The sequence below is a fragment of the Opisthocomus hoazin genome, chromosome 4 (assembly GCF_030867145.1).
Source record: "Opisthocomus hoazin isolate bOpiHoa1 chromosome 4, bOpiHoa1.hap1, whole genome shotgun sequence".
Classification (NCBI taxonomy): domain Eukaryota; kingdom Metazoa; phylum Chordata; class Aves; order Opisthocomiformes; family Opisthocomidae; genus Opisthocomus; species Opisthocomus hoazin.
In genome coordinates this window covers 65576499-65602701 of record NC_134417.1, presented here as the reverse complement: position 1 = coordinate 65602701, position 26203 = coordinate 65576499, and the positions used below count along the sequence as shown (strand labels likewise).

Below are 26203 nucleotides of genomic sequence, written 5' to 3'. Positions count from 1 at the left end.
AGCACGATACTGCTTTCATCAAATGCATTTGTTTAGTGTTAACTCTGGTGGTACTGTAACAGTATGCTTCTTATTTTTCTGCTTTTCACTTACATAGTTTATAGTACAAACTTCTTTCCATATAAAATTCTGGAGGCAAAGGTTAGCTTTAACAACATCTGAAGAATATTGTCATCAATTTGGCTGTTAAGGGTTCCCAACATCATCTACTTCCCAAAATAACTCCTGAAGCGTTGCCAACATTAGTAAGAGAAAGGAATTAAAAAAGATACAAAACAACTGCAGAACCCAGTTCTGAGTCATAAGTACGTATATCTGTTGTTGTGCTAACAGATAAAAGGCTAGTGGAGTAAGACAATATTGCTGATCTCTAGACTTGTAAGGCGTATCAGTTTTTAAAAAAACAAAATTCAGACTTCAAAAGGCAGAACTATTTTAATATTCTGGATTCAAGCCATCCAGTATTTTGGTGTCATAAGCATTTATACTAGAGATCAAGAAGATCTTTCCTTTATTTCTAACAAATGTAGGTAAGGAAGTAATTTTTGTGACGCTTCCTATTTCATGATGCCTGAATAATAGCAGTATTCCCATAATTGTATAGCCAAAACAGTTTTGCTCCAGCTTTGTCCCTCTCTCTTCCCAAAATAGCTTTCACTGGAACATAATATGGTGAAATAAAAGACACTAGCTAAATTTGAACCAGTTGTCTTGAACTCAAAGGCTTTTTAGTTGCATGTTTTAACATCACTCTGAGAATAGTATATTAGATGTCCTAAATGAGTATAGTATATTAGATGTCCTAAATGAGTATGCTTCATAAAACAAATTAATTGAGCTTCTTTCAGGTGCTAAAACAGCTGCAGGAAAGAAAAACAGAAAGGTATTTTTTCTACTGAACTTAAATGGTATTGTAGCAAGACATTAGCTATTAAAAAAGCACCCCTCGGAAGAAATGAAGTATGTGTATATGCCTATTTTAAATCACAACTTCACCTTCAATTCTTATTCTTTGAAGGTAAGCAAGTATTGGTGTGTTGTGTATGGCCAAACTGAAGTTACTTGCCAACATCCATGTGTAGTAAACCAGTGGCTACTACTGAAATTTAGTTTCTGAAATTCGTGGTTTCTGGGTTTTGCCCTTTCTTTCCCATGGTGGCTGGGGAAACAGAGGTTCTTAAAATGTATCTTAAAACGTGAGGAGGGTAGATCGAGGGAAATGTTTCTTCAAATCTTACAGAAAGTCAGTGTTCTCCAAGCATAGGCTGACACATAAGAAGTTGTTGAGCTTTGCTGTGTTGCTAAAATTCACAGTGGAAAGCTAGTTATTTTTAAAATGGGTTTTATGCTACTACTCTATATATCATCATGAAAAAAAAACACCTGATGCAGTAATTCTGAAGTTTCAGTTCAGCCTGAGCTTAAAAGTGACAGTTGTAGCAGTGCAAAACCTATTGGAAATAAATATGCTCCTCAATGTTTCAGTTTAAGTGAATATTTGAAATACTTTTTTTTAATGGGACTTCACCAGTTAAATAATTATCTTCATCTGAAGAAGATAATAGGTCCCCCCCTGCCACTGCAAAATGGAAATTCTTGATTAAATTGGTTGGCAGTATCTACAGTAGATAAAAGCACTGCCAACACTTGATGCATTCGTTCTCCATGGATTTAAGCATATGTTCAGGCAAAGTTGTTAATATAGTAGGGTTTAAACATCGACTAGCATTTCTTAAAAATTATCTTTTATTGAGGAGAAAAAGGACTCTGTAGTAAAGGCACATAACTGGAAAATTTTGCTGGAGACTTGAGATAGCTAACTGTGTTAATGATCATCATCTTGCTTTAATGTTAATATTTAAATGCATGGAGTTCTCTCTTGCAGCGCTGCCTCACATGTAAACCTGTAGCGCCTAAACAATGCCTTAAGGCATTTTCAGGCAAGTAAAATAATATTTACATCTCAGTGTTGGAAGGGATACAACCACAGCAACTTGTCAGCCTGAGATTATCCCGTTTTCATTGGTGTCAGTTTTTAAGGTGTGGGCAGTTGCAAAATGAAGAGAATCGGAGATTAGAGTGAAGGAAAATGGGTGTTTGTACTTAATCTAATTCTTACATTTTGAGTGTGTATTTATTTCTTCCCAAAAATTAGATTGTTCTTCAGCTATGCTTTAACTTCTCACCTCCCGATTTGACTCTGAAGTTTGCTACCACTGATTTGTATTATGACTATTTTAGAGTCAGAAATTAAATCCTAAAGCTTGAAAATAGTTGGTGAGCGCTGAAAGGGACCACAGTTCGAAATACCTGCAGCGTGGATACCGCACAAGAGTATCATGATACAGTATGTAGTATGGATCCTTTTGAATTGCAAGTCAATCTCTCCAGCTCTTACTTTTCCAAAGCTAGGATCTCATCCATGGCAACACTCGCCCATGGTTAAAAGTGAAATACGTGCTCTTTCAGGAGCCCTTTCCTGCTCTCCCAGCTGTGGGAATATGGACTTAGGACCAGAGCTGTTCCCTTACATGGTCCTCTTGGACTGTCTGGTGATGACTCTGCTAAGACCATGTCTTCTGCTGTTAGTAAGTCTATCTTGAGGAAGGAAACCCAGCCAGGCTAAGTGGGGCCATGCTGGGGAGTGGCATCAGCCTGCTGTCTCTGGCCTTGTAATACTGCCTTTGCACCGGTCCTGTTCATTTCTCTTCTGCACCTTCCCTGCTCCTTTGGTATCTGCACCACTGCTCATAAGCTGCTGATGCTGTACCCTACCAAACTAGTGACTGTCACCCTGTTAAAAACAGATTAGCTTTCTAATCAGAAGGACTGGAAGGTGTGGATGTCTACACTCAAGCAGTAACTGTTTTCTGCATGGACAATTTGTAAATAGGGATTAACCTGACCAGTTGGTGTTGGGTCAGTGGAAGATGGTTTTGATGGGAAGTTTTCTCTTTTTTTAGTAGTAGGTTTCTTTCCATGCTAGGTGTTGCTGCTTTGGAGACTCTGTATACTTCCCAGTAGGTCATAAAATGTTATGAGCTTGTGTTTTGAAACCTTAATGCAAGAGACTGTATTGATTAGACTTTCTTATTTAGTGTTGCATGTGCCCTAACAATAAACAATGACATGGATGTTGGTGTTTATGAAGATTTAACTTTCTCTGCTGCTAGTGTTAAATGGAGAAGTAGCTGTTGCAATGGATATTACTCTCTGGATCAAATACAAATGAGTCACTAACAACACTGGTTCTTATATGCCACTTGTTTTGCCCAACCTGAAACTAGTTTTACTGAAACTATACGTTTGGTTTACTCTTTAGGAAGAACATGTCTCATATTTTGCTTATAAGAACGGTGACTAAGAACAGTATGATAGCAGTTCTGTCATAGTTTTTGAATAATCTAAAATTCACTGTAGAATATTTTCTTCTTACTCTGCTGTGAGGTAGTCTGAACTGGAATAATAAATTAAGCATCCCATGCCTTGAATAGTGCGAGTCACCTGCTTGAACAAGGTTAGCTTCATCCTCCTTTTCTATGCTCTCACCACCAGGCATGAAGCAGCGAGATTAGTTGTAGACTCTGTTCTGAATTTCGACAGTTAACACTTGCATCTAACTGACTCGACTGGTCATTGCAAGATCACTGGCATTCATACCACAAACTGGAAACTCATTTCTGTAGCTATATGAATTTTATTATTGTTTTAGTGGGTATAAATCTGTCTTTTGGAAATGTTTTCTGTAACAAGAACAACTCGGTTGTGAATTGATTAAGTGTGTGGCAAAATGGGTATTGTTGTATCGTGTGCCTTTTGATCTCTGGTGTTTTGGTGTGCAGTGCCTATTCTCGAGTTCTGATCATAGAAATACTTTGTGAATGTTTGCTAGCTGGATTGCCTGTATATTTATGTTTTTTAAAAAGGCTTCATGGTTAGGAAAAAACCTAAACATTTTAATACAGGTACTCAGGCTGCAGTACTAAGAAAAAAAAATCAAAACTTTAATAATTTGTTGATGTTTGTCAGCATTTGGAAACCAAAGCGTGATTTGGAAATAATATGTTCTTACCAGAAAACAAATTCTGGTTATTCAGTACTTCATCGCTAGCTAATTCTATTAATCCTAGTCTGCAGAAATTAGCCTGTAAATACAGAGCCCGCTTGTTCAAAGTATGACACGCAGTCAGGCATTGGCTATTTGCGGGCAAATTAGCGAAGCATGGATATAAATGCCCAGGTTTGTGAACATACAACTTCCAGGGATAACAGTACAGTTGCTTTCATTAGATGAAGCACTGTACCCATGCTGGATCAGAAATGTTGCTGGATAAACCTTGAAAATTTTGCAGTGTGTTCCCAGAACTCGGGTTGCTGAGACACAAAGCATGGAGGAGCCAGTGAGCAGCTCTACAAGACCTATGGACCTCTGTAGGTATTTTAACATGAACTCACTACCCCTCCTTCTGCACATCACAGCAGAGCTCATTAGCCCAGTAGGACTAGAAGGTGCTGATGGTTATAGCAGGTATCAGTGTGGTACGGCCTGTGCCCTGGAAAGGTTTGAGTGCAGTTCTTGCACGTAGTCAGATTAAATTCAGCGCCGCATGTCAGCTGATCAGTCTGGAGCCCTGGAAAGTACATTGCAAAACCCAAGCGGCCTTGCAGTGTTGACTCTATGCAGTTAGGTGTTACACCTCCATATCCAGTACGTCAATAATATTATTCAAAACCTTCCTGTTACACGTGATATCTTAACTTTCTGTTTTTCAAAGTAATGGAGAGTTGACTTGCTTACTAAAAATTAAACCCAGATTTATGCTGAGTGTCCCGGAACAGACTTTGAACAGTGTGACTCTAAAAATATCAGCTAACTGCTAAAGAATGCAGAATAAGACTTAGGTTTACACAGTAGTTGGGAAGCTGCCAGGTTAAAGGAGAAGCTGTCTTCACAGAAGTAAATTTCTGTTCAAGGTCTTAAAATGTGCATTCTTAACTGATAGCTGTGTTTGCTTAATTGTGGCAATTGATAGTGGAATACCCTTAAACATCCTTTCTCTCATACTCTGATTTCTGTGGTATTTCACCTTCAGTGGCTCCTTTGTTGTACCTGGCCTGCCCTGAATAATAATCTTTGCGATGTTTTCTTCTGCCACAAAGAAACCATACAATACATTTGAAATACTTGGTGTTCTTTTCAAGGGGAACAAGCGAAAGTCCTAATCTGGAAGAGAACAATTTCTCATGGGCAAAAATGTAATTAACTCATACATGTTTAAAAGTAGTGTGTATTTGAGAAACATCCATACAAGGAAATGACTGGAGACATACTCGGCTTAGGAGGTTACCCGCACTAAAGATCCAAATAAATTTTGGGTATTACTGTAGAAACAGAGAGACTCATGCTTTCAAAACAAGTTGTTTATTGAAGTGTACAGTCCATGTATTGTTTAAAATATGAATTTTGTGAAGCAGTTGTATACATCTACCTTAATTTCTTCCAAAGAAGGAGCTAGCCTATGAAGATCATTGGAGTCTCATGATTTTATTTAGTAGTGTATGTGGCCTTTAATACAAAATTGTGTGATCTTTTGATTGCAAGGGAGGTCTTTTGATTGCAAGAATTGTAGTAGAAACTCAGGTTGGCCGCGTTGAAGAGAAGAGTTTACCAGGTCTGACAGCTCAAAATCTGGGAGCAGCAGAAGAAATGGGTGTGCTGGTACTGTGTATACAATAAATGTTAGATGTTTTCTATCGTTAGGCCTTCTTTTAATTATGCAAATTTACATGCATATACAGCAAAACAAAAATTCCTACATACAGGCATGTTCTAAAGTTCATAAATCTGGAGTAAAGTTTCATATTTCAGAAGGAAATAGTTTGAAAATTTGGCTAAACAGGGTTGCTCTGACTTGAATACGGGGAGAATCTGTTTTAATGAAAAATGTTAACGCTATTGGAATCTTTCCAGCATCAGAAAAACTAAGGATGTGATCTGATTGCATGGACGCTTATCTCAAAAAGGCCACTAGGAATAAGCAGAGAGCCTGCAAGAACCAGCAGGAAGAACTGAGAAAAGAACGTCACATTATCAATCAAAAAGTGAATCTTAGCTAAGAATTGTTAAAGCCTGAGTAGACTTGGACTTTGCGCGCTTTAAAATGGATGATAGAAACATGCAAATGGAAAAGTAAGGAAAAAGTAGTTGCAGCCATTTGGTACCAAGAAAAAGGAAATTAAGAATGATTTGAGACTGATTTGCTGGAATGTATGGTTTCAAAATCAAGGAATAGCAGCAAAAATCTCAGAAGAAATAGCACAGATATGTATTCAATGCTTTGTGCTCACCGGGAAGAAGTAGAAGTAATCAACTTCCAATAAGAACAGTGATTTTTAACCCAGAAATATATGAAAAAATGAAGTTTTAAGGGAGAGATAATTTAGAATTAAGAATTACAAAGACTATCATAAATACAGATGGCATAATTTAATAAAGTCATTTCAGTGATCTCCATTGCCAGATTCTAGAAAAGCCTACTCAGACGTTCATGCTTACCTTAAACTTTCGAAGGCCATCTTCTGAATAGGTGACACCATTTGAGAATAGGTGCCTGAGCATAGCAGATATGATGCTAATATTTTTAAAATGTGGGTGATTTTTAAATATGAAAATAAAAAAAAATTACGTGTGAAAAAGGTTGAGTCCGCTTCTTAAATACGTAGATTTGTTGGTCTAACTTCAGCCATAGGTGAACCTTCAGAAGAAATTCTAAGAGGTGGTGGAAAGTAAGGAGCAATGTTAAAGTGCAGAATGAGCTTTCCGAATTGTGTCATGCTAACCTCGTGGTTTTGATAAGAGAACTGATTTTCTACAGGGGAGCTAGATCTTATCTGCTTAGGCAAATTTTAAAATTAGGATGATGAAACTGTTGATGACTTTTAAGAGGTTTAATTAGTATGCAGGAAGATTATGCAAGAAGAGTTGAAGGACCTTGGGAATTGAAATAATGAATTTGAAAAGTGAGATTTCAAAGTAAAAAAAATGAAGGTTTATGTATGTGAGGTTGTACCTGAGCAAAATGTCTTCTCCTGTGAGGGGACGCATGTAATTTGAAAACGCTGGAGAGTAGAGTCGGGTGATGGTGGGATTTCTGAACGGCCAGTGAGAAGTGACTGAAAAAGTACAGGGCACAGGTCAAGTCTTGCACAGATGGGCAGCCTGCGACAGAGGGGTCTGCTGAGACATCATCTGGGATACTGCACACGGTTTTGGCGCTCCACAATTTAAGATCGGTAAAATCAAACTGGAGTAGACTCGGAGAAGGACTGCCAAGTTAGGAGTTTAACTATGTGATGATAAAAAAAAAAAATCTACTCTGAATAAAATTACAGTTGCTTTCTCTGAATCCAAGTGAGCAAGGAAAGGGGTGGAGAAGTGGGAAGAACAACTGTAAGTTAGTGCTAGGACATAAATGGGTGGATTGGTTTGACAATGTAAATGTTTACATGGAAAACTGTAAGAAGCCCTGGAACTGTCAAGGGAAAAAAAAAGTTTCCCTGGATCATTTTTCCAGTAGGAATTGTGGGGGGCAAAATACCCAGGTTCTGTAAGACTGAGTTTGTAATCTATTTTTGAGTTATGTGTGTTTTCTCAGTGAGAGTTGAGAACTGGGCTCCAGATTTAGGAAGTTGTGTCTAGGCTTTTGTTTCTATGGCTTGACTGATAATGAAAAAAGAATTTATTTAACCAGCAAATTGGGCAGCCTGATTTAAGCAATCAGTTTTAATCTGCTTTTAGGTTTCTATTGTTCAGGGTTTTTTTTCTTCAGAAGAAAATATTATTCTTGTGTAGTACAGTTAGCTCTAGTTAAGAGGATGTTTTCTATCTCTAATAATTGGTGATCATTGCAGTGGTGTTGCATAGCCTACCGTGCGTTGATTACAGTTCTTTGTCTATTTTGATTGTGAAAATGGTGAATCATGTCTTCTGAGTTTTCTAAGCTTTTTTAATTTACAATTATGTCCAACATTTTGATGGAAAGTGGAATTAGATTAAAGGTATACAAACCCCTTACTCTTCTACAACCCCTTACTCTTCTACAACATTTTGTTAAATTTTAAGTATTATCATAATAGTAATAACAATAAAAAAATCCCTTCAGAGTTTATCTTCAGTTACTGAATGAATTGCATGTTCTTTCCTTCAAGGTTTTAATTATTAATACACTTGGGAAAAAATAAAACACCCAAACAGCTTTAGTGCTCTTTTTGGTTCCCAGTTCATTTCTCAGTACTGGATAAATTTGTCATTCAACAGATCTAAATTAAATGAACTAAAATGAAGAACGTTCCCTGGACCTGCAGAAGTGCACAACAGTTAATGGCTGGTTGTGTGTTTCAGTGTGCTCTTTTTCCCAAATACTTAGCTGCTGAGCTCCAGTCTTTTTGTTTTAAATTCTTAAAGTAGGAACATTTTTTAGATACTTTATGAAATGATACCAAGTTTAGGTATGTGTAGTGTTTGAAGTTTGAATTAATAACCTTACAAAGAAAAATATATTATAAAAATGTGAAATACATAAAAATCTTAAAGGTTTGGAATTAGTGTTTTATCTACCTGGTGTCCTGTTAGAATGCAAATGTGGAAGTTCCATCTGTTGAAGAAAGCAGGCTTTTGTAATATTAAGTGCTTCGTGTTTTGTGTGCAAGTCCCATACATGCCAGTAGTAATCTTAGAAGAGTAACTTAGCTTTAGAGGGCTGAAACTTTCTTCCTTACAGTTTTTTTTTACTTACTGAGATTAGAGCATTCTGTCTATGCTTGATCTTGAAGAATAATGTTGATTTAAATGGGAGTTTTGCCGTTAACAAAATCTGACTTCTGAAGGATACGTGCAGTCACATTTTACTTGACCTATGGTTGAGTGGAATAGGGACATGAGGCAGTGACCATGTTTGAACATAGGCGCATAGGGAACCAAGATTTTGAGTCAACTAGGTCCAATGAAGTTTGTATGCCTACAGATTCATCCATGTGTCCCTCTTCCTTTGCGTGTCTATAGCCCAGTTCTGAGCACTCTGCCTTCCTGTGTAGTCAGGTGAGAAGAGCTGTACGTCCTTGAAGAGCCGTGCATAAAACCTCCTTGATGGAAGGAAATGTCTTAATCTACCTGTAGGATTCAGTGACTAATCAGAAGGCTTCTTCCCTTTCCAGGTGGCTTAGTCATGGCTATAAAAGATAACTCAGTATGGTTGATTCCCCAAACCCTTACTGTGGGTCTTTGTCTATAATTTTCCTCTCAAAGAGCAAACTGTTTTGTTTTGTTTTCCTGGTATAGGCTACCTCTTGTATTGATAGACTTGCTGTTTCATGCAAATCAGTTTGAGTTCTTGTAAGCCTCATCAGGTACAAAATGGAATTTGCCCTGACTACCGAACTGTAAGATAGCATATGTGGAAGACACGTTCCCTTCTTTTTTCTTCCTTCACTGAAGAATCTTGTATGTAGAAAGCACATCATTCATGGACCTGGATCTCTGAAAAGATCTCAGATCTCATGAAGTGGGCTGCTTTCTGCTTGTTCAGTTTGGTTGTTGGAGCCTTGGTTAGATTATGGTGCTGTTTTGTGCCTTTCTTTTGGTTGGTTGGATGTTTCGGATAATGAGAAGAAATTGTAGTAATCTGTCAGTCTGTTCAGAGTAGTTACTTCAGAATGTCCTCCCCCTTCATTTTTAGTCATTCTCTGTGTCAGTTTCTAAAAATAGAAACTTGGAAAATTATTTCTGAAGTTCATACAACTGAATTAAAACCAGTGTGGTGCACATAACGAAGACAGATGTTTTACAGAGCTGAACATACAGTATTTCTAGAGAAATATCAGAAGATAACTTAAAATGACCACTTCTTGTTATGTCCTCTTAGAAATACTGTTTTTGCAGCAGAACGCTGTACTGCATTTCAAATGTTTGAAAAAGCTAGTATTTCGCTTTGTTTTAAGCTATTAAAGAGACTGGGCTGTTTAATTTGAAGTTACAGAAGGAAGACTGCAATAACTTCATATTTTTTTCTGCTCAGTTACGTATTAGGGTGTTGTATTTTTTAAGTTGCTATTTAAAATCCTATTTTTTGTTATTTTGTATGAACAGTACATGGCAAACAAAATGCTCTTTGTTGTTCTGCACTACTCTGAACCATTAATGTAGTCATTCAGCCAGTTTGCAGATTGGGTCAGAAACAAGTCCGTCAGTCACTGGCAACTGGGAAATGTCTTTTGAGCCAATAGATCTATCCTGTGGAGTAAAACTTCTAGGGACCCCAAATCCCTTGTTAATCCTTTTCTTGAGAGATTTTGGCTCCAGTTACAAGAGAAAAGCCTTCTTGAGAATGAGGATTGAAATATTTTTTTGAGTGCCCTCTAAATCCGCATTATTCAGTCTTTTCCCTTGCAGTGTCATAGAGGCAAATTCTGCGAATAAACATGCACCGGTTTGTGCATCTACTTACATAACTGGAGCAGGAAAGACCAATGAAATACGCATTCAGGAATCAATACAGTATCACTGTATACTCGCTTAAAAAACAAACAAAAGGCAAAAAAACCCTTGAGCACACTCTTCAGAGAAGGTTTCTCCTGTTGTGTATGAAAATCTGCTTCTGTAGTACTCAAGAAATCATTGTCTGAAGCAAGGAAGAGCAGAGTTATGTCTTTTCATGCTTGTAGAAGGTGTAACAGAAGAGGGGACCTTTGAGTAGACTGTGGGGTGGTCAGCAGCAGGCGCTGCTGTGGTAGCCATAACCTAAGTGCTGGGCCATCGTTCTTAGTAGTCACTGTGGGTCACCATTCCTTAATATTCTGCTTTCCATTTCCAGACTTCCCATGCTGCATTCCCACGTACTTCGTTGTTTAAGAGGTACTCACACAGGCACTTCTGAATCATTGGTTTTGCAGATTGTGGTAGATTTGTTGTTATCTCTAGTAGGAATGTCCTAGAAATATCTGATACTCCTACATAATATGTCATCTAGTCTCTGCATCTCCTTTGAGCCAGACTGCTTGAACTCTGACTTTGGGGCTCCTGAAACGAGTCCTAAGCAGACTGAGATACCCATCAAATTGAATCCTTCCATGAATTTCTTAGTTTTTTTGGAGAAAATTCTTTTGAAGTCAGTATTCATTTCCTGGGTAAAATCTGAAATTCTTTAGGAGTGGATGAGACCTAGGCTTGGGACGCATTTTTCGCTAGTAGCTCTGAAGGTGAACCGGAAGGTTCTGCAAAATGTTAGCAACTGAACTGAAGAGAAACAACATCTCATGAAACTTTATTGTGGAATTTAGTACTGATATTTCATGGTGTCATGGCTTGGCTGTCTTGGGTAAATAGTTTTAAGTTATAGAAGAACTTTCAAGAAAAAAATCAAGATATCACGGCAAGAGTCTTGTCTAGCCTTTTGGCTGGAGAGTGTCAGTTAGCTGACGTTGATAACGACATGACAATACTCCTGGTTCTAGGGAAGAATGATTTTTATTTTTATTTCATGTTTTTCACTCAACTTGAGAGGAATCTGTGTCATCTGAGAAGTTCTTAGGATAATTTTAGTCTTTTTAAGCTGGATATATCCATGCAAGGATATGAGTGGAACAGTTTTGGACAAATTTGAACTGCATCTGCTAACTGCTGAGAGAGAGATAGGAAGAAAAGATGCTGACACATAGGCTCTGGTGGATTTAGCTGAAGCAGTTTTTGTAATGGTACCAATGCTAGCTGTCAATCTTGCTCTTCTGCTGCAGGTGACTTTCCTCATTGCATGCATGGCAGAAAGCATTATTTAAGCTAAAATGGACTGTGAACATGGTTTTGAGATTATGTGCAGGTTACCTGCCTCTGTTGGATGGGAAGGCACTCTCTTCATTTTAGAGCTGTAGCAGATTGTTTTATTTGAGCCCTACGTCCTTTTCAAAAGAGCTGTCGTGTTTGTCTCTTAGTAAATTACATTTTGCTGGCAGAGGAGTGGAAACCTTTTGTCAGTCAGTCTAGGTGGTATAACTAGAATTCTTTTGGCTTTCAATGCAGAAAGCAGAACCATAATTTCACAATGTCATGCAGTTTAGTTGATTCCTGCTGGGAGGTAGGATCATGCCGAATTTCACCAGCTGTAGTATTCAGGTGGACCCTTGTGCCATTTTATATAAAATCATTTGTAACTGCAAATGTGTAGCAATAGCCCTTAAATACTTTTAAAACTTGTGACATACATGTGTATTTTAAAGAATACATGAGGTATTTTGCTTTCCCCAGAGTATACATCATGCTTTTGTAATTTCTAGCTTACTTTTTTAGGTAACATTATCCATGTTAAGTACTGTGTTCCAAAGTTTGCTTGGTCTGGAGGTAGAGCTGAGCTCCTTGTGAGATGTCACACATCACTGAGAAAGAGAACAGAATTGTTCTGACTTACCACTGCAGTAAAATCCATTTGTACACTCAAATACTGTTAGTTACGGTATAGTCTGAAACTTGGGTAAAATCATTCTGTAATTTTAGAAGTTTCTGAATAATGTTGAAGCCTTTCTGAATGCTGAAGTCTTTTGGCTAACTTCAGGAGCTGTTGAAGTGCTTCATATATTGGATGGTATTTGCTGCACTTTTTTCTTTTTTTCTTTTTTTTTTTTTTTCTTCTGTGAGCAAGCCAGAGCATGAGGTTTCCATCCATCCAAAGTGATTGGGACTGGAGAAGGATATAGAATCATAGAATGAATCAAGCATGTTGAGGTCCCTCTGGATGGCATCCCGTCCTTCTGCTGTGTCATCTGCAAACTTGCTGAGGGTGCACTTGATCTCACTAAGTCATTGATGAAAGTGTTAAACAGCACCGGTCCCAGTATGGACCCCTGAGGGACACTGCTTGTCACTGCCATCCACTTGGTCATCGAGCCATTGACCACTGCCCTCTAGCTGTGACCTTCCAACCAATTACTTACTTACTACTTCCACTGCCTGTGCAGTTCCCTCTTGCCCTTTACTTTGACCAGCAGGTCTCAACTCAGCCATGATGGTCTCTTCCCATCCTTGCCTGACTTCTTACACCTGGGGACTGAGAGCTCCTGCACTCTATGGAAAAGTGTCCTTAAAGATCTGCCAGCTCTCTTCTGCCCCCCTGTCTTTGAGGACCAGGGCATTCTACTGACTAACTCCTTGAAGAGCTGGAATTTGGCTTTCCTAAAATTTAGGGCCCTGAGTGTACTCCTTGCCTTCCCCATGTCACTCAGGAGTGTGAACTCCACCAATGTGTGATCACTGCAGTCCAGGCTGCCTTCAATCTTGACATCACCGATGAGCATGCTTGTGTTGGTGACCATACCAACGTGCATTCTATCCTATCATATGCATGATAGGAGCATCAAAATCCCATTGGTAGTGAAAGTTTGGGGAGAAGTGAAAGTTCTGTGGTAGCTCCTAGAGTAGGAAGAAGCCAGAGTTGTAGTGAGGTAAGAAAAGCAAAATTAAAAAGTACATCTTGAGAGCAGTTTTAATATTTAGAACACAATTTAAGCTGGTCTGAGCCACCACTGTGGTGGTCCAGTTCGGCTCTGCTCTCTGTGGCATCCAGTCATCTTTAAGTTCATTACTGTACAAGACAGTTTGTCAACTGCTAATTTGTAGAAGTTCCTTCGAATTTCATGCCTGCAGATCCCTTCTCCTGTATTTTTTTATATGGTCTAAGGATGTCTATCATAAAATGGTGAGAGCTGAAACTTACTGAACCAGATCTAAGTGCTGCTGCAGCTGTGTTGTTCGTCCTGGTTCGCCTGTGGTTGTTTTCTGCCTCTTGTATTATGCCAGTCTGCCTATAATGGGGAAAACGGTGTGTTTATGACTTTTATGGGGGTAGATTTTAGTTTTCTTTGTGTTTAACTCAAGGAATCACCTTACTAGGTGGGTTCATACATCCGTGCATGCCATCTCAAAGAAGATGGAAGGAGTGCAGACAGCAGTGGAATAGGGTCAGTGTTACATTAGTGCTAACTTGATTGGTTTATCCAATTGAGAAGTGGTGCCCTTGGTTTGTTTCCTGTGATTCAAAAAAGTAGCGAAGAGTAGTAGGGACTTAGGAGACTGTGTCTTCAACTTTACTCCCCCTAGCTTCAGGGTTTGACAGTGTCCTGCAGTTCATTTCCAAGATTACCATGGAAAAATATAAAGGTAGTAACTTGTGGTGGTGTTTGTGTCTGTTGCCATTGTAGTGCAATTATGTGAGTCATTAATGCCAGGGTTGCTGCTGCCTTTCGTCTGAGTGTTAAACAAGACACAGACCTTAGATCATTCTCTGATTGTATATATTTTATGTGTGTGTTTTGGACTTGTGTTTTCTTGTGGGTGTTGGTTTTGTTTCTTTTTTTTGCAGCAAGACTTTTCAAATGTGAAGTTTGCAAAGGTAAACTTTGCTTACTCAGTCCTTATTTCCCCATCTTCAGACATTGTCTTGCCAGTTTGTCTCTGCATGGTCTCTAATGTGTTTTAAATTTTTTTTTTTTAGAACATACTTAACTACTTACATACTTAACAAATTCATGGTAGATTTTCGCATGTTATGTATTTCTAATGAACAGAGCTTTTGGAGGAATTTCCAAAAGTAGTGTAGTGCCATAACATGGCAGCGAAGGTTGGAAGAATGCTTTGTAGGTGTGCGCCCTTTAGGTACTTTTGTGTTTCAGCGCAAATGTAAATACTGGTTTCATGTTTAAAATTTGTCACCTTTGTTTTGGATTTCAGGCTTTCTCACATTTAGTAGTTCAAAAATCTTTCTTAAAATGCAAATTTGTCACAATCGGAATCCTGTGAGGATAGATCTGTCTGAAATTGCAGCGATTTGGTTTATAGATAACATAGCAATCAAAACAATTATATTATACAAAGGCAGTATGATATACTATTCTGCTTCCAATTCACAGCATTATTTAGAACTCTTCACCTAAAATTATCATTTAATGAAGTGTTCCAGCAGCTCTACATTTCTCTAAAATTGTCGTATAGGATACTATAAGCATGCTGTATTAGTGCAAGCGGTACCTTAATCATTGTGCTGAATGCTGTATAAAACACTACTGATGGAGTCTGCCTCCTGAGATCCAGCAATTCTAGGTGATGTACAAAGACAAAATGCCTGTGGAGGACGGTGCCTACGTTTGGGCTCGGCAGTGTGCCAGCAGGTCTGCTCTGAAGTTGGGGGCAGTGAGTAGAGTTTTGGTGGGCCGAATCAGTGCATAGTATGTGACTACTTTGAAAGTAATTTCACTTGCAAACTTCTTTTAGCACGGGTGAGCAAGATAGACAGTATGTAGGGTTTAGGTTGGCTTGTGTAAAGTCTGGAAAATGAATATATGAAGTAATTTTGCCTAAAGGACCAAGCGAGATGATCCAGAGAGCATGCTGTAAAACTCTGATGTGGGAAGGAACAAGCTCATGAATCACCCAACTCTCTGCTTTCCAAATGAAATGCAGGATCTAGGTGTATGGGGAGAGAAGTACAGGGAGGAGTTAAAGACTGCAAGCGCTGTGATGAGTGAAGGTGAACATGGTAGCTGGCTTCACCTGAGCTGTGTCGGAAGGAAGTAGTGTCGCATGCTTTCAGCTTGCTGAGGCCGGTGCTGAGATCTTGTAAATAATACGGAATAATGTACATGAGAGCAAGAAGTCGGATATGCATTGTCTTAAGAATCATAATTTTTGTCATGATTTGTATTTTAGTATTTAGAAGGCTAAGCAAGCTAACTTAAAAAAACCCAACTCGATACTGATACTATATTTTCTGTTTCTATGTATCTGTCTTTCCTGAGTTGCATCATCCCTGTATTGAAATTTGTTTGATTTTTTTTTTAGTTGATGAATGTGTATCACATAAGTAGCCTGGTTCTTTGCAGATATGAACACTTTAAGCGTTGTTGGGTTTTGTAACTGTGAAGTTTTCCCTTTTGTATTTTTTCTCCTTTGTCTGATGTTACTTGCTTTGATGTAACAGCATTCTTTTCAGCTTGGCATTTACACAAAGGTTTCTGATGTGTTCTTGCCATTGTGTGTCATAGCTAGCTTTTAACATTTAATATCAAATTTAGCCTGACTTTTTTGTTGGTTTTGTTCTGGTTCTCTACAGTGGACAGGCCAAAATCCCAGCAAATCAGAACTTCTGGTACCATAAGGCGAACTTCTTCTTTGGACACAATAACAGGACCTTACCTCACAGGACAGTGGCCACGTGATCCGCACGTACACTACCCTTCATGTATGAAAGATAAATCTACTCAGGTAAAAAGCTGTAAAACAAGACAACAGAGATGTTTTGTGTAATGGATGTCTTCCTGATGATACTTTTATCGCCTGATCTGGAATCTTATCTCAACTTAATTCTGAAGAAATGTGGGCTCACTTAATTTCCTTATAAATATAAAACTCTAAAAATAGGGTACTTTAGTGTTTTTTAATCAGTGTCAATTCGGTAACATGGTATGCGATGGATAATAATTGTATGCATTTAGAAAACAGTTGGTAAAAATAATTTTCTGTATGTGGGCAGATCTGTTGAGGCTAAATAAGCGTATTTCAGTCTCAGCCTTGTATCTGATTTATTTTACAGCAGCTATATGCAAAATTGTGCTGACTGTTGTTTAAAAAAAAGGTTCCATAATAGTAGTGGCTGACAAATTACAAATTTTACTGAATTGTGGCAATAAATCTGTGGGTCTCAATAGATGTGTGTGTGCAGGGGAGGAGAGTGAGAGAGGTTACTGTTAAGAAGAATTCATCAGTTTGTCACTGGAGGGCAAATCAAGAAGAGGAAGCTGGGAGTGAGCATGTAACCTGGTCTTCACATGTTCCCTCTGCTGCTTAGTAGCAACGCAAACAAAAATGCTCTGTGGAGGAGTTGTCTCCTGAAGCCAGACATCAGAATGAGAGCGTTGTCACCAGCTACAAAGGGAAGGCTACTGAGATTATTTATGGCCTGATGCCCTTGTGATACTCTTGGATCCTCCTCAGCGCTCTGTCCTTAGCGGAAACCTGTGGCAGGTAGGCTGCTGTGGCATACAGAGTGCTCCAGTGCTCTTTAGCTAGAAAGCAGAACATTGTTTCTTGCCTGATTCCCTCTCATGCTGAAGCTTGTTGCCCACAAAGATGATCACTATCAAACAGGTAAAAAACCACGTAATTCTAAAAAACCCCACATTGTTAGCAAAGGATTTTCAGTCTTGCTTTTTCGATAGAGTTATTAGGGTATGGAGTAAGTCATCTGAGTTTGTGTTCTAAACTAAATTGGGAACTAGAAAAACTGTCTATCTTGGGTTGTATTTTCAGCCTACAGGCCATGTAGGGATGGTGGTTAAATCAGTTTTCTGTCTCCTATACCATGATTCTGGCCCATTATTATCATGGGTGTCCTGCAAAGAAAAATGATACTTCTGTCATCCTAGTTTTTGCTTATAACTCTCTTGTGCCATTAAGAATTGTTTTTATTGGAAGCTTATGTTGTCAAAATGCACATGATGCCTTTACACCAAGGATTTTTCTGTCATAACTTCACTTCTAGGTGTGTAAGTTTTGGTTAGTTTCCACTGACTTGAAACATACTTGTCACCCATTCTGCCACCATTGCTTAGAGCAAACACAGCAGCTCTTCAGATTGATTCTGGGTTTTAGTCTTTTGTGTAATACTGAATTTCTCAGGACAGGTTAGAATGTGTAAATAATTTTCCACATCTTGTAAAAATCTACTCTAATGCAACTCAGGAAGTCCTCTGATGGGGAAAGGGTAAGTGTGGAATGCGTAGAAAAATAAAAAAGACCTGTCTGTATGATCCTATTTAATGAATTTGGGAATCTGATGATTAAAATTGTTCGACAACTTCTGGAAACTGTGGTGGGACACTAAGAAAATGCTGCCTTCATGTCCTGCTCATTCATTTTGAAACCATAATTTCCATACAGGAGATTTTCAGTAGCATGCTTTGTAGTTACTGTATTTCTTAACCCCTATCTCGTAAAACATGTATCCATATCCAACTTTGTAAATACCTTTGTGAATAGAAAATTTAGAATATTTAAACATTCACAAATAAATCTTTTCACTAGTTATAGAAAAGAGAAACAAACTTGTTCTATAAATACTTGCGCTCCAAGCATTTGGCAGTAAAATTGCTTTCCTAGTGAGCTCAAGTAAGTGTTTAGGTTATTTGACCTGTTGGCTGCCACCCTTTGCCTCATTCAGAAACAAAGCTCAGGGATGGGGAGCAAAATAAAGAAGTTTTACCTTTTCAGCATAATCATATCTAACAGAGGGGAAAGGCTGTGCGGCTGTCATTACAAGGTGAAGTGTTATTTCAAAGGGATAAGGGCTGGGAAGTTTCATGGTTTGAATATGTGAGGATACCTTCTAACAAGGAATTGTATTAGCTGTCTTTTTATTCAAATTATGCAAAAATCAAGCATTTAGCAGTGTTTGAGTTGACAAACATGTGTCTTGACTACTCAGCACTATATGAATATGTAAAATGTAACCAGCACAGTGATTGGCACAGTGAATTCCAGAGTTTTTTAAATAAAATATTCACTAGGGAGGCTTGTAGGTGAATTTGATCATAAAATATTGACTTGAGTTATGTTTTGGTTTGTTGGGTTTTTGTTGTTTGAGCTCTGTGTAGTTTGAAGTATATCTAACTTCAAGAACTAAAGATGAGTTCTAAGTTAATGATAGGATGCATGCATGGCAAATTTAGTTAAATTAAATTAAAACCTTGCTCTTTGCCTGAGTACGAGCATGAGTACTTCCACTGCTTGATGCTTGTTGGCTAAGTAACAGTTTAGCTCATGGGAGTTCGTATAGTTTACAGCAGCTAAAAATAATAACACTTGGTAGTTTAGCAGAGTGGAAGATGGTAACAAACAAATAAAAACAAGAGAATGAAAATCAATAAAATAATTTACTCTCCAATGATACATGCTCATACAAAAAAAAAATTATCTCGTTTTACTTCTAAACTCATGAACAATACTGTCAGTACAACTTACATTGTAGGTGGAATAATTATTTCTCTTTCAAAGGTACTTTTTGTTCCTAATTAAACATTAATTTAAAATCCAAATTTTGTGCAGTTTCGTGAAGGTGGTGGTTGTGGCTGTTCCAAGTTTCTTAGAACTCTTCTATTTAAAAAGTCAGATGCTGGTCTTCACAGCGATCAGATGAACATTTAATGAGTCTCATTCCAAGACCTTGTTTCCTACTTAAGTTCTTTGAGCCTGTATGGTGCTTGTGAATAAAAGATTTCTTCTTTCTCTAAAACTAAACCAGGATTTTAGAAAAAGAATTCAATAGTATCTTATTTAATTAGAGGAAACAGAATTTTGTTTGTTTGTTTTAGTTTCTGTTGCACCTTGGAGAATAGTAACTGTAGTTCATGTTTCTCTGTCTCTTTTACCCACCTCAAATGTTTTGACTGAAAACACTGAAGAGAAGTGAGGTTGATAGGTTTGCTTTTGGAAAAATATAGTATGACACTAAGCATTGTGATATTTACACAGTTCCAGATTTCTAAGAATTCTCCATGTGCTTATGCTTGTGTGTGTATGTGTGCCTGTGCATGCAACTGGCTGATCTTTAAGGAGCAGCATGTTTTTGATAATAAGAGGTACACCATTTTATTTAGTAGTGTTTTGAGTATTTCAGAAATGCAGGGAAACTTACGATTGTAGGAAGGTGTTACACATATTGGTATACTTTGTGATCGCCTTCCCAAGTTCCTCCGCTGTCCTGCTTCCCTCTCCTTTGCAGTAAAACTGGAACTTTTTGTTAAGGCCATTTAAAACTCAGTATAGCTTCCTTCCCTCCCCATTTTTTTTCATTTCTGTTGAGAGCACTGAGGGAGCAATTTTGTATGCTTCTCATTCATGCTGTTCGTGTATTTCCTCCTTCCTAGTGTGAAGAATAATTCAATGTTGAATCAGTTATACCTAACCTCAAAATCTTCAGAGGCATTTGGATAATTGTCATAGTTTAATACAATTATTTTGCAGTAGCTAAATAATTTAAAAGATTTTTGTAAAATTAAAAAGGAGAGATTAGGGATAAACATATGGTGTTGATGTCATAACAAAGATATTGCTAGTTAAAGTTCATCTATGTAATCTTTCTCGATCTAGATACAAAGAAAAGAACAAATGACCAAGTGAGGTAGGATTCAGTGATTTTCTGCACAAGCACCCCCCCAATTGACTTCTTAAACTGGTTTCCAGTATGCCTGGATATGCCTTTTTCATTGTGTATGGTAATTATGTATTACACAAACGAAAATGAAGAAAGTTTGCAAAATGCCTTTCAGAATTTTTACTTCTCTCTAATCTGAAGAATAGTGCAGAGTTATTAAACTGGGTTGCTTGGCTAAAATAGGTTTTTGTTCTTCTCGTGTGTGAGTCAATGCTTTAATGCAGTTACCTGTCATTAGTCACCTGAGCAATGTTTTGTTCTCTTTTCGGTAGAAATTCTGTTGCTTAAAAATTAACATTATAAACCAGGAGGCTCAATTACATAAAGCTTTTTCATAGGTGTATTAGTTATCATTGCTTTCATGGGATATTTTAGTGATGTACTTTGGGGGGAATGGACACGGAGGAAGAGATACGTGTCATATAACTGGATTTATCATTCGAACTTCTCTTAACCTGTCTGATGTTTAAGAGGAGTCGTTGCCTGTAGTCAAATTAACTTCTGACTCTTTAGGCAGTTTCTTTCTGTAAAATTTCTAGAGGGCCTTTGAATGCTTTAGAAACATCTGAAGACTCATCAGACTTTGTTCTAGTGCTGCTGTTGCATTTCTTTTGATTGCAGAAGTTCTTCAGAAATGTTATTGCTTCCCCTGTAAAACCTAGACTTGTGTTCTTAATCTTTGCACCCATCCCCCAGTGGAGTTAATCTGGAATGCAGGCTAGATATAGTAATTAGAGCGAAGGGCTGGCAATAAAATGTGAGATATTTAGACTAATTCAGTCTTATTTTAGGTTTAGGTAGGTTGGTACTCCATGCAGTCATTCTGATGTAAATGAAGTGGAAAGAATGTAGGTGTATATCCCTGACATAGGTGGAAAAGCAAGGCAGAATTTCCAAATGCGTTGGAAGAAATGCTATCTCTACAAGGCTGGGTGAGTTAGAACAATGGTAATTGTGATTTACATTAAGACTGAAGAGAGCAACCAGATGTGGTGTTCTCAGCATGTCCTATCCCATGCGCATGCTTTAAGCATTGTCAGCTGAAACTGGGACCGCGAGCCTTCACATTTCGAAGTATCAGCAGTCCCCCTCTTGAAGCTGCTGCATGTGTTAATGTTTTCAAAGTTCTCCTCCTGAAATGTTTTAAATCTTAGTTTCTGAATGTAGACTTGCAGGAATAATCCTTCAGTGTCATGAAGTTCAGATGATCCCTAGGTGATGCTGTAAATGTGCTTCAGCTCTGGAATATTATCAGTTTCACAGAGTGTCTATGACCTCTCTTACTGTGTTTCTGACTTGAGGTGCAGCAACTTTGGTTTTGTTTATTGTGATTCATAAATTTTTCTTCAAATACAGTTTTGAGTTACTCTTTTACTTTCATTATTCTTTGTAATATGTTTAAGACATGGAGGTATACTTGCAGCTTCAAATGAAGGCTTCCGTGAATAAGCCTGTTTTGTAGAAGTTGTAAGTAAAGATGGGAAAACATTTTCTATGAAATGTGGCGTATCAAGGGCGCTGTACACCCCCATCTTATTTGTGATGTAAATTACAACATTCAAGTGAGATAGGAGGTGCTTATATGTGAGCTAAACTTAGAAAAGCAGAATTTCTCTTTGAATGTACAAAGCTTGGGGTTCTTTGTTTTTGTGTTGGGTCTTTTGGGTTTTTTAAGAAAGCTTTTGCCTGAATATAAGGGGTTTGGATTACAAGTCCAAAACTTATCTTCATAGAATGTGGGTTACAATATATTATAAGCAGCAATTTCTAGGGTTTGAAGAAGACTGGCCTGCTATTATATTCTAGTAACTACTTACTTTGTTTTATTTTTTGGCCTCTTTTTTTTTATTTCCCATCTGAATATAAATAGCCCATTAATATAACATTGCCTGTCTTCAGTACTGTGCTAGGAACATCAGACAGTATTTGTAGTCTAATGCTGCCAATAAAATTGAGGGGCATAAATAGTCTGCCCCCTTTATACTGATACTTGCATGTATATTTTGAAAGGCTGTGACTTGACTCAGTTTACCAGAGATTGAAAGCAACTGTGTAATCCTTGTCTCAAGGGAGATGGTATTTGAGTGGAACAGAGTGTCAAAGCATATTTGAGAAAGTATAAAATTTAGTATTAAGTGAATGAATGGTTTATATTTGTTATTTTTGATTTCTGATTAAATCTACTGCAGTATAAGGATTCCCACCTCTCTCTCCTAAGTCACCAGTGTTGTTGATGAAGTACTTCAGGGTGTTGCTATTAGTTTGTTTTTATTCTTGTTATGTGGATCAGTATCTGTGCTTGTGAAAAAATACAGGCAAGCTTTTGCTTTCTACGTAATAGGGGTTTTGTGTTGTTTTTTAACAGTTCACTTCTTTTTGAAAAACTCACTTTGGCTTTTTTGGTAGTCGATGTCTTTTCTATTCTGTTTATTAAGCTGTAGTTGAAAGGCTGTGAGCTTGTAGTGATTCCTGGTTACACCCTCCTGCGCTACAGGAAAATATTTAAGCACCTGAATTGCCTGTTTCTACTTCATCCTGGAGTTGTTCCCCAAACTATGGAGCTGTGGTATATTCAGAATACAATCTTTGGAAGATAGGTTTTCAAATAATTCCCTTTGCATTGATTTTTTTTCTGGTTTTGTGTGAGGGTATGGTTCCAACTGAACTTGGAACATAGTAAAATACTTTAAGAAAAGACTGATTTAAATTGGAAAGTAAATTGTAATAGGTTGTGAAAGCCCATGATTTTGGAAAAGGAGCAAATTTTCCCCTTGTTTTCTCTAGTTCTGTAGAAATCTGGAAGCTGCTTCAGTGTTGAAAAAAAAAAAAATTAAAAGCAATACAGTGTCTTTCGCACAAATTTCAGGGAGGTGGCAAACACCCAGCCGGCAAGAACAAGTAGTAACTTCGAACATGGCTCCGCTAAAACGGAGAGCAAGCGAGCGGTCAGACAGGTAGTGTGCGTGTGGCAGAGGCTGCGCTTTGGGTGGTGAGAGCCGTGGGTTGCCTGGCCGAGGGGCTCCCATCTTCCCCTCATAGTTCTAAATAGCTGTTTTAACTCTTCATTCTTGTCAATTATTTTTCTTTTTTTTTTTTTCATAACCAAATTATATTCTGGCTTCTTCCCCAGACCCATGCAGAGAGCCATATAATAAATACACAGAACCCAAACTTTTATGAACACTTGCTTTTTCTTTCCTGGGAACATGCAGCAAAAACTTAGTTACTGATTTTTTCCATTTTGCTTGGTAATCGCCCACACAGCTTGCTGGGCCTTCAGTGGAAGTATTCCTGATGGTGTAAAAATAACAGACAAAAAACTGCACCAAACCCATGGAAAGTGCAGGCCTGGCAGAAAGCACAAGTGGGATATATTGGCCTGTGCACACAAAGTGACTTAGCACATTAAATATTAGCACTTAGGAGTTAGGTGCCGGGCTGTTGGCCAGATAACACGATGGAAGTGCGGTGATTATCAACAAGGGCAAGTGCGGGGTCCTGCACTTGGGGAGGAACAACCCCATGCACCAGTACAGGCCTGGGGCGGACCTGCTGGAGAGCAGCTCTGCGGAGAGGGACTGGGAGTGCTGGTGGATGACAGGTTGACCATAAGCCAGCAGTGTGCCCTGGTTGTCAAGAAGGCCAATGGTATCCTGGGGTGCATTAAGAAGACTGTGGCCAGCAGGTCAAGGGAGGTTCTTCTCCCCCTGTCCTCTGCCCTAGTGAGACCCCATCTGGAGTGCTGTGTCCAGTCTGGGCTCCCCACTTCAAGAAAGATGAGGCACTACTGGAGAGACTCCAGTGGAGGGCTACGAGGATGGTAAGGGCACTGGAGCATCTCTCCTACGAGGAAAGGCTGAGGGAGCTGGGCTTGTTCAGCCTGGAGAAGAGAAGGCTGAGAGGGGACCTTGTAAATGCTTATAAATATCTGAAGGGTGGAAGTCAAGAGGATGGGGTCAGACTCTCTTCAGTGGTGTCCAGTGACAGGACAAGGGGCAACGGGCATAAACTGAAGCACAGTAAGTTCCATCTGAACATGAGGAAGAACTTCTTCCCTCTGAGGGTGACAGAGCACTGGAACAGGTTTGCCAGAGAGGTTGTGGATTCTTCTTCTCTGGAGATACTCAAAACCTGCCTGGACGAGGAACTGTGCGGCCTGCTGTAGGTGACCCTGCTTTGGCATGGGCGTTGGACTAGATGATCTCCAGAGGTCCCTTCTAACATCTAACATTCTGTGATTATAAAGGTATAGCCCATGCTCTGAAATGCCAGTTCAGTGCTTAATGGTACTGGGTACCTGCATGCTTGGCCCTGGAGGGCTGTTGCAGGGCAGCGAGGGTGAGGAGTTGCAGACGTGTTGGTGGTGTTCTCCAAGGCCCTGCCCGGCCTCCTTCCTCAGCAGAACAGTGTCCGCTACGTGTGTGGGTACTACAGAAGTTTCTAGACCCTAGAGAGTAAGGAAGAGTAAGGGAGCCTGCGGAGGAACAGGGTTCCCATGCATGAGAAGGATGTCCCACGGGGAGAGGGATCCCAGATCCTACCTGTCCTGGGGGGCTGAGCTCCTGTCTCCCTTGGAGAAGTATCGGCAGTTGTCCCCTCCCTGAAAAACCTTGCTACCAAATTCTCATTTTCAGTGGTATAGCTTTATTTATTGCAGCCTTATTGTGAGAGATTCAGCTAATACTAGTAGGAATTGTTGAAGAAATTTTTTTTTTTCCTTTTCATGGGTTTATATATGTGCCTATAGCCATGAGTGTTACGTGGTTCATACCCCAAACTCTCCCTGGATTTTAGATGTCCCCGTTGCTCCTCTGACAGCCCTTGACTCTCTTGTTCAGAAATGCTGGTGGATACCCTCAGTTTTCATAATAGACTTGTAGTGAATAAGCACAGGAGTTGGGAGATCTGGCTTCCAGACCCTTCTCAATCTTTGAGATTTAACTTTATAGCTCCTACATCTAAGAACAGTCCCCAAACTTCTGGGCTTGCAGACAAGGCTGGAAAAGGTCTGCTTTTCGCTGTTTTGCTCATGTAGGTCAGTGCTAAAAATAATAAAAGGTGTCTCAGACTTTGTATCAAGTCCGAGTTAGCAAGAAGGAATTGATTATATGTCCCAGTGATTAAAGAAGGCAGGTGGGAGAAGCAAATCCTGGTTTTTGGTCTCCGAGTTTTTCTGTAATTTTTTTGGTCTTGTGGTTCTCTAATCTGTCCACGGAGTGAAAACTAGAAATGGATGCCAAAGCACAGATGGGAGTAGCCAGGTAAGGGTTTTTGTGATTGTCAGGCCTCTGATTCCTTCTTCAGTAATGTACATTCTCCTCATTCTTTGTAAATGCAAGATTACAAAGTGTTAGTTTTCTATATTGTTTCTTTATGTATTGAGACTATTACTGCTGCATATCAGATGAAATTCATTCTTCATGTACAATGCCTGAACTCTGACACTGCAAAAAGAGTAAAGCAATAATTTGTGTCAAAGGTTTCTCCTACCTGGACAATTCAGTAAAGTAGTAGTACTTTTTTTCTTCCCCTCCAGACACCTAGCTGTTGGGCTGAAGAAGGAGCAGAAAAGAGATCACATCAGCGCTCAGCATCGTGGGGAAGTGCTGATCAACTAAAAGAGGTGAGAAGTTTTGCATAGTGGAGCCTTTCAAGTTTTGATATGCCCAAGATATTTCTTTAATCCCTATCTGGAGTCCAGGAAACTGCACCCTTTCCCTCCCTTCTGTTGCTTTTGAAACAGGTTTTGCCTCCAACGTAAGAGTTGTTTCAAGAGTGGTTGTTGTTTTATGCCTGTTGCATTTCCTCCCTGCCTACTGCACAGCATTGGCTGTGGAGGAGTGGCCAGAGTGAGTTCTCAGGAACCAGCTTGTTGTTGCATACTAATTTTTCAGAGTTACCTTAGCTAGCTTTCTGTTCTGTAACGCTGCTCTCCTGAAAGAGGCAAAGCGTAAGTT

At 38.9% G+C, this 26203-nt stretch overlaps 1 protein-coding gene across 4 annotated transcripts in view; it reads left to right on the top strand.

Annotated features, from left to right (window-relative positions):
• Positions 1-26203, top strand: part of GLCCI1 (glucocorticoid induced 1) — a 59234-nt gene that overhangs the window by 4846 nt on the left and 28185 nt on the right. For all 4 annotated transcript variants that reach the window (XM_075419286.1, XM_075419285.1, XM_075419289.1 and 1 more), the window contains exons 2-3: positions 16149-16300; positions 25783-25869. In XM_075419286.1, coding sequence (XP_075275401.1) covers positions 16149-16300; positions 25783-25869 — 239 coding nt within the window. The remainder of the gene's footprint in view (positions 1-16148; positions 16301-25782; positions 25870-26203) is intronic.